The 16493-nt window shown below is 42.2% G+C and overlaps 1 protein-coding gene across 2 annotated transcripts in view; it reads left to right on the top strand.

Annotated features, from left to right (window-relative positions):
* Nucleotides 1-16493, top strand: part of NUP155 (nucleoporin 155) — a 546729-nt gene that overhangs the window by 65070 nt on the left and 465166 nt on the right. For both annotated transcript variants that reach the window (XM_069221247.1, XM_069221245.1), the window contains exon 4: nt 388-458. In XM_069221247.1, coding sequence (XP_069077348.1) covers nt 388-458 — 71 coding nt within the window. The remainder of the gene's footprint in view (nt 1-387; nt 459-16493) is intronic.

Raw genomic sequence — 16493 nt, 5'->3', positions numbered from 1 at the left:
GGCTGCTACAAATCACCTTTACTTTCTAGGTTTGGGTGAAGTGCTGCTTGCTAGCCGACAAGGTCAGGACGACAGCTTTCAGATGTTGTAGGTCCGACTCAGTCAACTACACTCTGTAGTGCTCCCGCCCTAACACTATGTAAGAGAGAGTAAGAGTCCTACGACAATACAGTGACAATATATTTAAATGTATAGGATACTTAAATGAAAAACATGCTAGTATCCCTTCTATGTCATTGTGACATTCCGATAATTAGATGTACAATTTAAGGGAAAGCATTTTAAAGTGTTTTTGTTGGGTAATTTACCTAAAGAAAGTTGCTGGTTTTCACCCTTTGTAAAGACTACTATATCTGCCAGCTCTACATATGTTTGTTTTATTCACAGGGGTGATCTTGCATACTTTGATGGCTTAAGTGAAACCATACTTTCTGTTGGACTTGTAAAACCTAAAGAAGGTAAGAAAGAATATAGAATATACCAATGTATTTTCTATTATAATGTTATGAAAGCATGTTTTATTGGGGGAGTAATGTGACAACTTTTTTATCTGTTGTAAATCTGCCTGCACTTTTTTAAGTTTAAACTGATGGTAGCTAGATACTTTGGTATTGACTACACCATTTAAAAAGCACTGTCCTCTACACAGCTTAATGGTGTTAAGGCAATATCTGCCCACCAGAGCTCTGCAATATTAAAAATCCTGCAGAATCATTCAACATATAGTGAAGCTAATGAAGCCGAGGCGCTGCTAATTAGTAGGGTTAGAACACTGCCCTTTGATTTGTGACAAGATCAAAAACACCCAGGATATGGTTGACAACTACATTATTTCTGCAATACCCCTAATTAGACAGTCTCGAATTGAGTATCATTTCATTTTGTTAAACATGGTATACTTTGGTGTGCTTTATTTCAAACTCACTACTAAGCTCTTTAGCCATTGAGCACCTCTCCAACCTCCTGATCTTCCACGCAACCCTCTCTTTCCCCAGTCCACTGGCATCCACTCACCACCAATTCTCATGTAACAATACCATTGCTTTATGAGCTATTCTATTGACATGGGTAAAACACAATCAAAAGATATTTTTCCCTCCTAGTATATTTATAGAAAATGTTCAGTAAATTTTCTCTTGCATTTCTCCAGACTTTTCACCAGTCATTCACCCTCCTTACCTTAATTCTTAACATTCTACCAACTATAGATCACTTTCACTATTCATGCCATAATATACTCCCATCTTTGCAAACCTAGCCTGTACTAAGAGAATGTAGTGTATTGCCGTACTCTTATGTACCAACATCCACGTCCCTTCTTTTTCTTCTAACTTCCCCTTGCTAAACCATCATATAGTGCTCATTTTGGCCTATAAATCATCCTCTTTTGTTATCCACCATAATGCAAACCGTTTGTCAAATTTTGCTTCCCCAAAAACTTACTCAGTCTCCCAATCTGACATAATTCCTATCTTCCAGTCACTTCAAACAATTGAAAAAAAATGTTTTTCTTACAAACTTGCCTACCACTTAACAATGTGCATTAAATGGTTGTGACCAAAGAACATCAAACAAGGTTTTTACCCCACTTATTGTCTCATTTTATCAAAGCTATGTTTTCATCTTCTAGGCTTTTCAGTGTTCTCAAGTAAAGTAAAGGAGACACAGCTTTGCATAACGATGAATAAATACATTTCCAACCTCCTTGCATTCTCATTCCTTGTTTCTTTCTCTTGATATTAAACTACCTAACCCCAGGTCTCCAGCTCCTAAGCATCTTCATTCGTCAAAACTCCAGATGCCTCCTCTGAAAATATGCATGTGCTTTTCATCACTTCTTTAAAATCATAGAAATCACCTCCACAGTTCCTATAATGTGGTTTATTGAAACTGCACATTAATACTACCTTCAGTTACGTCTCAAGTTTGGCCCACCACAGCCATCTCTTTACATTTTTCATCCTTCTAGCTTAATCAGTGGCTTAAGACAAAGCTTCAGAAACAGTTGCAGAAGGAATTCCATCAACTACTGCAGAAAAAATAAGGGGACTGTGCTTCATTCTAAAAATCATAAATGTTATACTCTCACTACCTGTTGTTGAACATGTATTGAAAGTAGGAATTCAGATTTTTTTTTATACCCCAAAACAAAAAAAGGATTGTAAAGGAGAAATTTAGGATGTTAGCCCTTCTACAGATCTCCCTGTAGCTCCTAAGTCCACAAGTGTACTGGATGTATACCAATGATCTGTAGGGTGTTCATTTTCAAATCTCAATTGCAAGAAAACAAGCACTCTAAAGTGTCACAATGATGTTTCCATTTGACCACAAATCTGCTCCAAAAGTAGTTTTAATCTGCAGGACAATATTAATGGTACACCTCACCCAAAAAAGGTCTTTACCTAACCCTACTAGCTAGATTGTCTGATAAAGCCTTGATAGCAACAAGGTTTTAAGACACAACCCTTTCTTTTCAGTAAACCTTGACAAATCTACACTGGCCCCAGTACAGCTTATTCATTAGTTAGGTGTTACGATGACCACATTAGAAGAAAATGTATATCCTTTGGAGGTAAGATTTTCCTTTGCAATAGACATCCTGAATTCCTTGATGTGTACCTTATCCCTCCGTTCGCCAAATATTCTCTCATTTCTCCTGGTCTCCATGACTTTGTGTGTGTTCAAAGTGCACAATGCAACATTAAAATGATGCCTGGGGTAGAGGGAGGGACTGAGGGTGACAGTGGAGTTTGTGGAGTGGGTAAGGAGGTCATTGAACTTCAATATATGTTTAGTGAAGGGATGGGTGGCAGGTAAGCTAGCTAGTAATTCATTTACATTTGTGGAGATACTGGCATAAGATGTTCTTTAAATGCTTTATTTTCCTTGTATTAGAGTTTCATGGAGTAGACCTTAGTTCAAGAAACAACGAGAGGTTTCGTGATAACAGACAATACTTATTTATGAGCACAGTCACAAGACATTAATTGTCATTAGAGAGCTTGTCATTTTAATGCAAAGTGAATTTAAGTTTCATCACTGCATTGTTATACTTTGACTTCCTTAGCCCACATCTTAGGGCAGTTTACCAACTGATGGGAACAGCAATGCTTTTAAATATTTCTAGTCTGAAAAGTCCTAAACCAGTTTGTCATTTTTCCTCATTCTGCTTATGTTTCCTTTGTTTTGGATCACTGTTGCATGTCTTTCACCTCGTCCTCATAAAAGGAACTAGAGCCCGCAGTGCCACTCGGGTCATGGCAATGCACTGTTTTGCCAACATTAATATGGCAAATGTAAGCTTAACCTTCCCTTTGTTGGAATTACATAGAAAACCTAAATGCCATTTAGTTACAAGATTGGATGTACCCTGCCACTTGGGAGACCCTCTTCAAAATCTCTTCGATATTCCTGAACACAGCGATATTTATATTAGTTGGAAGAAGGTTGAACTCTTGTTTTTGTGCAAAAGTTCTAGAGTTATATTTTTGTGAGTCAGTTTGCTGAATTGTATTAACTTGAAGTGTTCATGAAGATAAGCCCTGTCAAGGTCTAGTCGCTCTTCAGAGAAATTTGTGCCACATTTTTTTTCTTCCTCTCTCAGAAGCATTCCTCCATGCCTTCAATTTGTGATTTGGTTAGCATAGACATTTGTATTTTCCCCACCTGATGTAGCACACTGAACAGTATTTGCCATTTGTGATTGTGGCACTTGGGGGAAACTCAGTCCACTGTCCTGGTCTGCTATCTAAAACTGCTGACTCTGATTTAGTCCAGAGGACAAAATGTGAACCGTTTAATCCACTTTATGAATATGGTCAGAAGTTCATCTGACGCACTACACAAACAGCCAGATAACCAGATCAGCTACTTTTTTGGTCTCTTGAGTTTAGGCCTCTCTTCTTCCTTTGGTTTTCAGAATCACTTGCATTATTTGCCTTTGGTTTATACTTTTACATGGAGACCAATGTAGCTTCATACTCAGTGGGAATACTAGACCATTGGTTACTTTGTGATGTAGTAGACGTTGCTTACTTAATACCTTAACGTGACTATTTACTACAGAAAGTGGGCTTATGTTTTATCATCTTGTTATTTTTCTTTGGGTTTGGCAATAGAACAGTCACAATTTCTCACATTGATAGCAGTATCTCCCTTTGTCATCTCTTCCAGAATAGGCTGCTAGCTGTGTTCCATGTGCCTGGTAGAACTCCATTAGGAGACTTTTTCCCTTGTGGCTTGCTGTTGGTCAAGTCTTCAATTGCCGCTAGTTACTTCTAATAAGAAGTACAAAATGTATGGTGAATCTCTCTCTCTAAAATAGGAGACTATATTTAGGTATCTGGGCAATACTGGGATCCAGCTATTAGATTTAAAATGCCTTAAGGTATACTACAAGGATATCCTTTATTAGGTAACAAGCCTGTATTTAGTATCCAAGGTTCAAATGTCAGCTGGATTGGAGGGATTCTTAAGTTCTAAAGGCGGGCTTCTTATCTTGATGAATGTGTGACTGCATGAACAGCCCACCCCCACCAGACCACAAAGTAATATGCAACCATAAAGAAGGTTGTTAAACTGATACAAGGAAATGTAGGAAATAATTAATTTCCTCACTAATAAAAATAACAAGAAAGTACACACACTAACACAACTCAACTGAGGATCCACTGATAGCCCTGGGGAATGTCCCCGACCAATTTTATGGCACTGTAAGTGGCAGAAACATGTCTGCACCCTTAAACGGATGTTGGGCCATGGTACCCCAAAACATCCAATAAGGTTGTTTACCTTTTTAATCATACCTTAATGTACTTTAAATCTAATAGCTGAATCCCAGTATTGCTCAGATAACCATTATATCTTAAGAACTCTACCACCATCTGGGATCAAGCCCATCCTGATAGTACCATCTCACCAGTGTGAAATGAGGTAGTCGGTGATCTAGCATGCCACATTATGTGGGTAAGACCACCTCATCCAAATCTTTTTGGCCTACTAGGGGCTTGAGCTGTGAACTAGAAACTGTAGTCTCCTATTTTGGAGACAGATTCATCGTACCTCTTGTGCTTCTTATTGTTTTGTGGAAGGAAGTGCAGTGCATAATCCTCCTTTTCTTTTGAAGTGATATGACACTAGTTATGTCTCTTCCTGCTTTTCATCCTTCTGTTTCCTAGATAGTTTGTGTACTGGCTTCTTTTGTATATCTGTCTTCTGGGACATCACATAGAGCATAGAGGTTTGTAACTCCTTAAAAAAGACATGAAAAGCCCCATTTATTCCGTACTGGCTATTTAAAATGAACATATCCTATAGTTACAGGGATTTCGCCATATGTTTAGGCTCCTCAAATAGGTTTGCAAATTACGAGCAGTATCTCCTCCTCTACATGTCTTGCATGCATTTACCCGGAATATAAACCTAACACGGTTCTCTAGAATGTGTGTATTATGCTCTGTCAAATGCATCACTCACATTTCAGGTCTAGTAGGGACTAACTTCACGTTCTTTGTATTGTGTCCACATTTTCCTATGTTACTTATGAATAGCCTGTTTTACAAAATTTTTCTACAATATTTCTCAAATCCACATCTCCAACTTGGGCTAATTTGATGGCCTCCCACTCTAGCACATAGGAGAAGCTAGTGCTGCCATTCATAGAGGCCATGGGAAAACTTATGTTTTGGTGTCATTATTGAACCCTGCGCCCTTAAGAGCCTCATCTCTAAACAACCAGGTAGAGGCTTTCTGGGAGATAGGTGTTCACCTATCTTGGGCAGGTGATCAGAAAATAACTTTCCAACGAATAATGCATTTACCAAGTCTAAAGTATATTACACTATTTATATACACGTTGTTTGATCTTATATAAATCACGTATATAAGGAAATCCTTACCTTTTCTTCCCTCAAAATACCCACTTTTTCTATGCACCGTAGTTCCTTGGGTAGTGTTTTTGCACGTCCTATCTAAACAGTGTATTCGTTGAGTGTCTCTCTACTCCATGGTTGGGTGTGCACTTAAAGTCTTCGGCTCATGCTACTTGGGTAGGTGTCTTGTGTCTTTTCTTTGCCACCTAAAAAAAATCCTGATATTTAGTATTCGTTGCATTTTCATTAACAATGATCATCTCATGTCCCACTATTAAAATAAATTGTGTATCTTTAGCACCACTGGTGCAGAGGTCAGTGCACGTTACTCTTTGGCCAGGCTGCTGGTTCATTCCTCTTCTTGGCACATAGACACGAAAGTATTTTCTTCGTTATGTAGAGCTGCCCAGTCAGATTCATGTAACCCTCTCACTAGATGGCTTATGACCATGTTTTTTTGTTCTTTGAATTTGATACAAGTTCACAAAATTAGAACTGTGCATATACTTAGTGAAATATTGGATTGCATGCAGTATTGAAGGACCTTATAACTGAGAATTAGAGTGCCACTCCTGCGTTTGTTACAGTTTGAGTTCATGTCATAGCACATTATGAACACCCAAATATACTAGCTCAGCATTCATCTGTTAGTTTAGATTAGTTTTGCATCTGCAGGTCATCATGCATAGCAGTCAGCCCCACCTTCATCTACCATCTCTGCCTGTTCTTCCCTCTCCTTGTGTGGTAATTGCTCCACTCCTGACTTCTGTTCCTCCACTATCGATTTGTGAGTTGCTGTATAGACACCTGATTGATGATTTGCCAGGTAAAATTGTAGTAGGGCCCAGATATTTCTGGGTCACACTGTTGGTTGCAGTAGACTCGGGCTAGAGGTCTGAGTTATCATTGCAGTATATCAGATCTTTAATCTACCTGTTAATGGTAAGGGCCTCTTCGGCAACACATTGCTATCTGTCCTTTTACCATATGTAACACTAAAGCTATATGTGAGAACTCTTAGGCACTTCCCAGAAATATCCTAAAATTGCCCTAATCATTATCTGTGATTGTGGGATAGTCCACCATCTTGGATCTCTTAGAAAACACTTTTTCTTATTTTTTTTTTTTTTCCAGCAATACAACAGTAAAACCTTTCTGTGTGCCCTTGGCAACCAAATGAGTCCCACTTATGTTGGAATAACATAACCCTTTCTCACACATGTCCAGCATCGCGGTTTAACCATTATTGTGTTGTGTCCTCTCAAGGACGAATTTTATATGGTCTCTCTGTCCGAGTTGTCTAAGGTGGGACCTAATCCGATTCACCCTCTGTCTACCGATGTCCTGGTTTTTGAGTTCCTGTGGTCGTGTTAACTCTCAGACTTTGTCTGTCATCTATGTCTGTGTAGATTCAGTGCAAATCTCAGTCCCATTGTCTGTTGCATTTTCTGCCTTAAGGGGTCTGCAGCATCTCAGCCCAGAATGTTAAGTGCTCCTCTACCTTTTTGTCTCTGTGCACGTTTTTCTTACTTCCTGTTCGATTGGCAGATCTATTATGTCTCGGCTCCATGCAGTGACTGTGGGGCCTTCTTTGACAGCCAGTTTATCGCTTATGCAACGTTAAGCTCTCTTGGAAAACATCTACACAGAATGCATTTCATGCCTTACATGCTCATGCCAGGTGTGCAAAATTTGCATTAAAAGCTCTGTATCGGACATAGCAAGAGAGTTCTGCACAGAGCCCAAACTGAATATGCAATAATTTAATAATATGCATTCAGTGACCCCTTCCATAAAGGGAGACTTCCCCTGTTTGCTGGCAGCCTTAGGTTCAAAGTGTGTCTATTAAGGGTCTACCTGGCTCAATATACCGCTCACCTCTGGCTGCAGTTGCTCCTTCAGACTATTTAATTGGGTACATTTGGGTGAGCATGTAATCTCATTGCAAAGTGGAAATTGCTTACATGAGAGGTAGTACGTGTCAGGGCACACCCAGGATACAAGATATGAGTTTCTGCAGGTCTGCACTTGGGACAGAAATATGTCTAGTGGACTGACATCACCGTTGCCTTTAATACCGTACAGTGGTAGAGAGGATTTATCCATGAACATGTCCCTCATGCTGTTGATAGCTATTGACTTTGTGCTCTCTAATTATTTGGGATGAGTGGATTATCGAGTAATGGGGCCACAGGGGAAAAAGAACAGGTCATTTTGTATGCATTCCCCAGATTCTTGCACACCCACCTGGTACAGTTGACTGTGTTGGACTCTCTGGAAGTCAGAGAGTGGCTCTGTTCCCTTGCCATAACATAATTTGAGAGTTTTTAGACTCGGCCATATCCCTTTCCATAATCAGATTGGGATTGAAAGTTGGAGGATGCCACCAGTGATGGACTAACCGCACCAAGGCACAGTAGTGGTGCAATTACAGAACAGGTGTTGCAATACCTCCCTTTTGCAGAACTATTGAGTGCTTTTCCCATTGGATTTAGGGCTGTCCCATCTATGCCAGACACACTAGCAATAACTTCAATTCACTGAACTCTGCATGAGCAGTAGGGTAAATTACTGAAGAGGTACAACATTGCAGCACCACCATCTTCATGAGGGCTATTCTTTCCTAGTCCTGGACAGTATGAGTTTGATCTAATAGTCTACTAGGTTGCACCTGATGACTTCAGTGCCCCCTTAATTGATGGCTTTTAAGTAGGAGTTCGAGTACTCTCTTCTAGAAGATAGGGTGAGTGGTAGCATCACTGACTTCTTGTGATTCAGAATTAGCCATGGCAACTCACCAAATACTAAGAATGATTGGTTAACAGGGTTGAGGTTTGAGGTTTAATCCGTGCTTCTTAAGAAACATCTAGATGTCATCCATGTATATCGACAGATGTATTCTATTAACGAAAAAATATGTGCCGGTGGAGTGGAATAGATGCAGGGTAGCTGCCAGTGGCTCTAGTGCCATCACAAATTGTAAAGGAGAAATGGGACACCTTAGCTTGTTTTCTGTGCAACTTATGTGTGTGTATATATCTATATATATATCTATATATATCTATACTCTCTCACCACCCACACCCTCTTCAGCTTTGCAACGAGAAATGAAGTCCTCATACATGGAAAGTAGGTGTGGTGCAATTATAGCTAGTTACTTTTTACAAAACTCAGCCGGCAAACCATCCCTTCAACAAGACCTCCCTTACTCCATTGTTCTCACCGCTGTTCCTTTTTCCTCTATTTTGATAGGTGCAGTGTATGTCTTAATGGTCATTCTCCAGCCATGCTAATGCTATCTGCTCAAACTACTTGCTTATGGTATCCAACTGCAAAGAGTATTGAAAGGACTGTAGGTTACTGTAGAATTCCGTGAAGGCCATCAATATGTCTGAGCTTCTGTATAACTGGTCTTGCATGAAGCTGTATCTGTATATACTATATCAGCATAAGAAAGTGTGCGCAGAGACCAGGGGGCTCCCAAGAGGCTTAACAGAAGCTAAAGTAGAAAATACTAATGCTCTCTTTTGTGGTAGTGTGGTCAAGCAGTTAGGCTTATCTGTGCAAAGCATTTGTTGTACACATACAGACATTAGAAGAAGCACAAACTCCATGACTTAACCCCAGACCAATTGTTTTTATATAAAAAAAATCTTTTGTTAATTTATTTCTAGAACCACAAGATTCAATTTGCAGGTAAGTACATAAATGAATAAGTGTTTTACATATGTATCAATATTACTATGATTGGGTTCGGTAAATTATACACTTTTAGAATAAATGGCAGTAATCTGTTTTAAAAGTTGACACAGCGCAATTTTCAGAAACAGTTCCTGGGGGGAAGAAAAGTTAGTATGATTTACAGATAAGTACTTGACTTACAGTTCCAGTCTCTGGGGGTTAGGAAGTCCACAGGTTGGTGTTCAAGTCAACCCCAAACACCCACCACCTACGACATGGGGCCGGCTGGATGCAGAGGTCAAAGTTGAGGCAATTTTAACATGGTCTCCCTGTGGAGACTGGGGGCACTCTGTTTCAGATCTGCAGGCAGGCAGGTAACTACCCACGTCTTCGGAGGGCAGACCTGGGGGTTTAGGGGATCACGGTGGGGTGGGTTGGCATGGTGGGGGGCTACAAGTAGGCACCAAACACACACCCTCAGTGGCATTGGGTGGCTGGGTGCAGGGTGCTAACAGAGCGTTGGGCTCCCAGTGCTTTCCTATGAGGGGGCCCTTAGATGCAGAAGGCTGGGTCCAGGGGGTCGGTTTCGGGAAATCACAGGCTACGCAAGCAGGAGGGCCGCCTGCTGAACGTTGCTGCACCAGAGGTCGGGTTCCCCAAGGCTAGGAGGCTGCGGGTTCAGTGTACCTTTAGGCGACTGGTATCTTCGTCCGAAGCTTTTGCAGTCAGGGGGGTCCTCTGGATTCACACTGCAGGCGTCATCATGGTGGACAGGGGAGGTCAGCCCAGTGTGGGCACTTGCTCTGAATCACCTGGGGATCCTCTCTAGTCGGTTGGGCCACCTGGACATTGGCCATTGGTGTCAGGTGCAGAGTGGTCAGGACTCGCGGATCCAGGAAGACTCTGGAGTCCTTGGATGTTATTTTTTCTTGGACAGGGCTGCTGTCTACAGGAGCTCTTGGTCCTCGGTGATGCAGGCAGTGCTATGGAAGCTGGGTGGAGGTCGCTGGACCTGCAGGATGCGTTGTCTTCTTTTTGCAGGTTCTTTGAAGCAGGAGGCAGGCCAGTAGGGCTGGGGCCAAGTCAGTTTTCATCTCCCTCCTTCTCTGCTGGGGTTTCAGCTTAGTAGTCCCTCTTCTCCTCAGCTCTGGACATCTTAGAGATGATCCTAGCTGGGTGGTCACTCCTCCCTGTTTTCCCTAATTATTCCCGCTGGGCTTGCTGCCAAAAGTGGGGTTTTGACCGGGGGTGCAACTCCACTAGTTGAAGTGCCGTGGGGGACTGTAACAAGAGGCTTGAACCTTTGAGGCTCACCACCAGGTGTTACAGTTCCTGCAGTGGGAGGTGCGAAGCACCTCCACCCACGACAGGCTTTGTTTCTGGCCACAGAGAGCACAAAGGCTCTCACCCCTTGTGTTTAGAAACTTGTCTGGAAGTGGCAGGCTGGCACAGACTGGTCAGTCCTGCACTAGCAGTTTGGGTAACCTAGAATACTTGTTTTCTTTGCCTTTTTCTCCCCACCAGCACACACAAGCTGCAAAGGCAGTGTGCATGTGCTTGGTGAGGGGTCCCCTAGGGTGGCATAATACATGCTTCAGCCTTTGAGGACCTTCCCTGACCACGGGGCCCTTGGTACCATGGGTACCTTTTACAAGGGACTTAACTGTGTGCCATGGATGTGCCAGTTGTAGAACAAAGGGGCAGATTTTGGGAGAGAACACTGGTGCTGGGGCCTGGTTAACAGGCACCAAGCACACACACACAATCAAAGTTGGCATCAATATCAGGCAAAACGTGGGGGGGGGGGCTTTCCTTCAGATTTTTGATTAATTTAGCCAATTTCTTGCTTTCCCAATTCCTATACCCACACTTTCTTTCTTCCCGCTGCTTCCTCTTTGTATTCTAGCAATATAGATTCTGTGATGGCCAGAATTCATCCTGGATAGAGCTCTCGTTCTCTCCAGGAAGGTGCAGAGTGTCTTAATACTCATTCTCCAGCCATTCTGATTCCGAAAACTCAACCCCCATCTACATCGTGTGCGGATTACCGGCCCATATCTCTTATAACTGAGGTCAAAATATATGTTACCTTGGTAGCCTCCAGGCTCAAACGTGTTCTCCCCACCCTGATACATCTGGATCAAAGCGACTTCATGCCAATGTGTAGCACACGGCACTGCATCCAGTGCCTTCACATGGTCCTTGCCCACTGGCATCGTCTCCCAACCGATCTAGCGTTACCTTTTCTTGACTTTGAAAAGCCATTTGATACAGTGGATTGGGACTGTTTGGGGGCAGTTTTGATGCTCGCCGTGCTGGGACCCCGCTTCTGTCTTGGAGGTGCTGTTATGTATGCTATCTGGTGCCAATCAGAGTGCACCCTGTGGACTGAGTTTAAAAGGAAGCATGCCTGTATGTGAAGACCTCCTGAAGGAACATTTGCCATACAAGGTTGGATAAAGAACAAATCAAACAAAACTTTACTGGATCGCAACCCCCCAATACCCACCCCGCCACTTCCTCCCAGAAGCAACTATCACCCCCCTGAACAATGAAAATCTCAAAAAGAAGCTACAAACTCAATAGTAGGAGAATGGTGTAGTCGACCACTCCTCTTTGAAGGATAAGTGGTAGCACTCGACTATAACTCAATATGTTTTCCCAGGGGATATTGTTCCCTTGCTCGCAGTCATGGGTTTTTCCAGGTTAATGACAATGTGGGGCTACGAGAACGATTAGAGTCCACATCGCTGTGTGCTGGAGCATGTGATTCTCTCAGGATCGTTTGTATTCAGTGGATGCTCTTCATCTGTATCTGCTCCAGCAAGTTGTTGGGTCACTCAAGAGGATGGAGGGTGCCATCAAGCCTGAGGAGACCTGGAGGAGAAATCGGAGCTAGGGCTATGGTGTCACTGCCGTGATCGGGTCCGACTGCATTGGGGTTTAGGCCTCGATCCCGCAGTGGGTTGTTTTGGGCTGCCAGAGGGGTGTATATGTGTCTTCACCAAGCGCTGACAGGGACAATTCTCTGTGAGCCACTGCCACGCCATTTCTGGGGAATCAAAGAAATGAGTTCTGTTTGTGTGGGCCACTTGAAGTCTTGCTGGGAAGAGGAGCCTTTCAGTCATAGGAGGACCCATGTAACTGAAAATTCTAACCGCTGATCGGTTTGGCTGATACTCAGAGACAGTTTGAATTTATCAGAGGTCACTGAACAGTTTTTCAATAAATGTCTCCATGCGTTGCATTGTGCTTTATATCGCCACCCCTAATAAATGGAGGTTATTTCTCCAGGAGTGACACTAAGGTCTCCATTTATTACCTCAGAAATTTTTTAATGTTTGGGAGTTTTTTGTTGTTTTGTTGCATTACTACCTTCAATGTAGGATATTCTTTTCTTCAAGTCTAACGTTTTGTTTGTCCTGTCTCTCATAGGGTTGTGGAATTTAATAAAATATTTACTTGTCCATGGGACAGTTTGCTTCATAAATTTACTTGTCCTATAAAACAATCCTCTTGCCCTTTTGGTGCCACATAGTGTTGCAATATACTATAGAAGGAATCTCATTATATGTGAGCTCTGATAACCTCTATGATAATGTCAGATCTTATGCTGTAGTAGGGTTTGAATTGTAGCAATTCCCGCATTTTGTCACCTTTCCACAGATCTACATACTGGGCCTGGAGTTAATGATAAGCAAAAGGTTCAGGGTTGGAATGAGCTATTGAGTCTGTGCCAACCTACTAACTTAAATGTTCTAGGGGTTTTCGCCAGCTCTTTTCTGAGGTTTTTTTCCCCGTACTGAGAAAGGTTGGAAATGTACTCCTGACAAGGGCAGAAGAAATACTTATTCCATGTTAGGTAAAAAAAAAAAGTGGTTAGAGGGAAAGTGAACTCATAAGCACTTAACAGATTTGCAGGTGCTAAAATGCAATTAATGGATATTTTCCAGTTATGATTCCCTGGCCTACTTCTATAAATTATTGCAAATCTATGACAGCTCTAAATTCACATTAGTTCAAGGGTGTATCCAGTGGGGGCACTTTTGTGACTTTAAGGCCCCTAATTAGGTCTTGAGTTAGCCAAGACCTTTTGTTTTTATTAAAAGTATGTTTTTCTCTCTCTTTCATTCTATAGATTGGCTTCTCTTTGACAGCAATCTGCTGTTTCACAACAGGCATACAAAGTAGTTTTGTTCAGTGCCATGGACATCTATGACAATGTGTCCTTTTTGAGACCAAAAATATTAATGCTTGCTGTTAGTGTTTGTTACATTGGTGAGGGTCTTCCAGCACCTACAATACAGTTCTGCAAAAAACATGTCAAAACAACACACACATTGGAAGCCAGCCTATTGGTTTTGTCAATCTCCAACCTATTGGTGTTGCCATTGATTGTTTATTTTCATGTTTCTCTGAATCTTGTTGAAACTGGTCGATCAGATTTACCATTATGAATATTTTTGCCGAATAGTAGCATGCTTCAACACATTTTACTAGAAGATGCTTCAAAGAAATAGTACTTAAAATTTCACATTAGTTTAGCAAATCCTTTTTTTTTTTAGTTGGATGTGGTGAGCAAAGGCTCCTTAATCTTGCTTTTAAGTTTCTGCAAATATTTGCATCTAATCAGAGAGCATTCTGGAAGCATTATATGTCACCTCATATTGTTTAACTTTGCAAACGTGTGTACACATTTTTATACTGGGACCACTATCAGCAGTGCAGTCCGAGCTTACATTTTCTATACAGTACTCACCCTACTAGTAAAGGCTTTGCAGGTTCTAACAGCATTGACATATGGACCCAAATATTACCTCTACTGCAGAAAATACCCTTCCCTGATACATGATGTGATACTGTAAATTGACAGCCAAAGGGTTTGTGCTGCATGGGGTTTGACACACTTGTCCCAAGGACAAAATAAACATGAAAACTTGTTGTCCTTGACCCCAAACAATATGTCTTGGGTATCAAGCTATAGGAATTTCACAACCTGTCTCTCAGGCATCTAGTCAAAAGCAGATTGATTGCGCATCTATCTTCCCATCTATAGTGGAAAGCTGTTGTTGCATCTCACACATCATTTGCTTCACTTCTGAGGTTAGGCTTGTGTCAGATTTGTTCATCTGAATGTCCACCTGTTCTGACTGTTTTCTGTGGAACTTTAGATTTGAAGGTTTATCCATCTTCCACATTTTGCATGAACAGATAAATGGAAGAAGAGGCAGATTCTGGTACTTTGCTTCGGTTCCCTTTTTCTCGGCTAGCCCCGCTGAGCAACAGCAAGCTGATAAACTAATTGGACAGTGATCATATACCTGGTCACAAGTATCTGGACTTTGCTTCTTGGTGGTCGTGGTGGCAACGGCAGTGGTCTTGTGTCATTGACTGACCTGAAAACATATCAAAACTAATATTACTATTACTACTGCACTATTTGTAATCGAGTGTATTTCGATATCCCAATGAAAACTTTTAAGATTGCTTCTGCTTTTCCAAACTAAAGAAAAAAAGCATAAGCTGTGAGTATTTAGCACTATTGTGTGTTCTCACTAGAAACATGAAATTATTTGCATAAATATTTTTTGGGATATTTCTAAGATTAGTTTGATCTATAAATAATAGTGTAAACATATTACTTTACGAATTGGTTAGGATTTGAACAAGTTTAAATGGTTGATGGATGTATCATCTTAATACAGAAACATTCCAGCTGTTTGGGATGTACATTTTTTTTTATATCCAATTATATTTCATATAAACGTAAAACATGAGGGTGAATACATGACAGCAAGATAGGTTGAATCATATTGTTACAAATCATTCATTTACAATTGACAACACACCCCTCTGCTCGAATCAAAACATAATTACACTCCGCAAAAATTCAACCCATGCCCATGGTGGGCCTGCCATTTCCCCCAGATTGTCTCATATTTCTGAGGGCAACCAAGTGCCTCATCAATTGGCTTTTCTAGTTGAGAGCACTTGTCAACCCCCACTCGCCATTTCGAGATCAACGGCACCACTGGGCGCCTCCATAACTTTGCAGTGCCTCTTTTGGCCACCAGGCATGCAACCCCAACAAATATTCGATCAGAACTTGGCCCCCCAAACTCTTCCAAAAGGCCCAACAGCACCACTATGCCTGTCAACTCAATCGAGCACCCCAGAACCTCAGAAATTTCCCACTCCACGCCCACTCAGAAGGGACGCACCCCCAAGCACTCCCAGGCCACGTGCAGTAGATACGCCTCTAGATGACCACACCTGAGGCAGCCAGGACTGGTCGCCGGACACACGTGTCGCATGCACAGTGGGGACAGATATGTCATGTGGAAATAATTTTGCTTCACCATCCTCAACCTTGCGGATATAGCCAGTTCCCTGGTGCAAGGTTTCCCTCCCTCCAATCATCCTCATCCAGATCTCCCACCTAGTCAGTCCACCTCTCCCGCTGCCCTGCGAGACCAACAGGTTCGTTAGTATGAAACTAACAATAGATTTGGGTAATAGCACCCTTCTCCAGACGTCCCATGAGAAGTTTTGCCACAAGGGGGCTATGATCAGGAAGGGACAAGCCAGGCGGGAGGTGAAACCCGCAGGGCATGGAGCATTTGGCGGAAGCGAAAGGCTTGGGTATTGGCCAAGGCATGGTGGTCTTTCAGCTGCTGAAAGGCATCAAATGGTCACCACAGCACACTTCCCCCCAGGTAGGTAATCCCAATATTTTCCCATTGTCTAAAGCCCTCCAACAGGGACACCTGCTGCAGCCATGTGCCCTGCCACAGGGGCGTCATCCTAGTAAAGCGCCGATCCCAGCCCGTCAGCAGCAGAGCCGTCCTCCAACACAGCAGCGCGACCTGCATACAATCAGGGGTGGTCCGTGGAACCGGACCACTACAGCAATTCGAGTAGACCATCGAACCCCAGGTGGCA

This window comes from Pleurodeles waltl, chromosome 1_1 (genome assembly GCF_031143425.1).
Source record: "Pleurodeles waltl isolate 20211129_DDA chromosome 1_1, aPleWal1.hap1.20221129, whole genome shotgun sequence".
Lineage (NCBI taxonomy): Eukaryota > Metazoa > Chordata > Amphibia > Caudata > Salamandridae > Pleurodeles > Pleurodeles waltl.
Note: the sequence above shows the minus strand (reverse complement) of the source record. Positions and strands in the feature narration are given on the sequence as shown.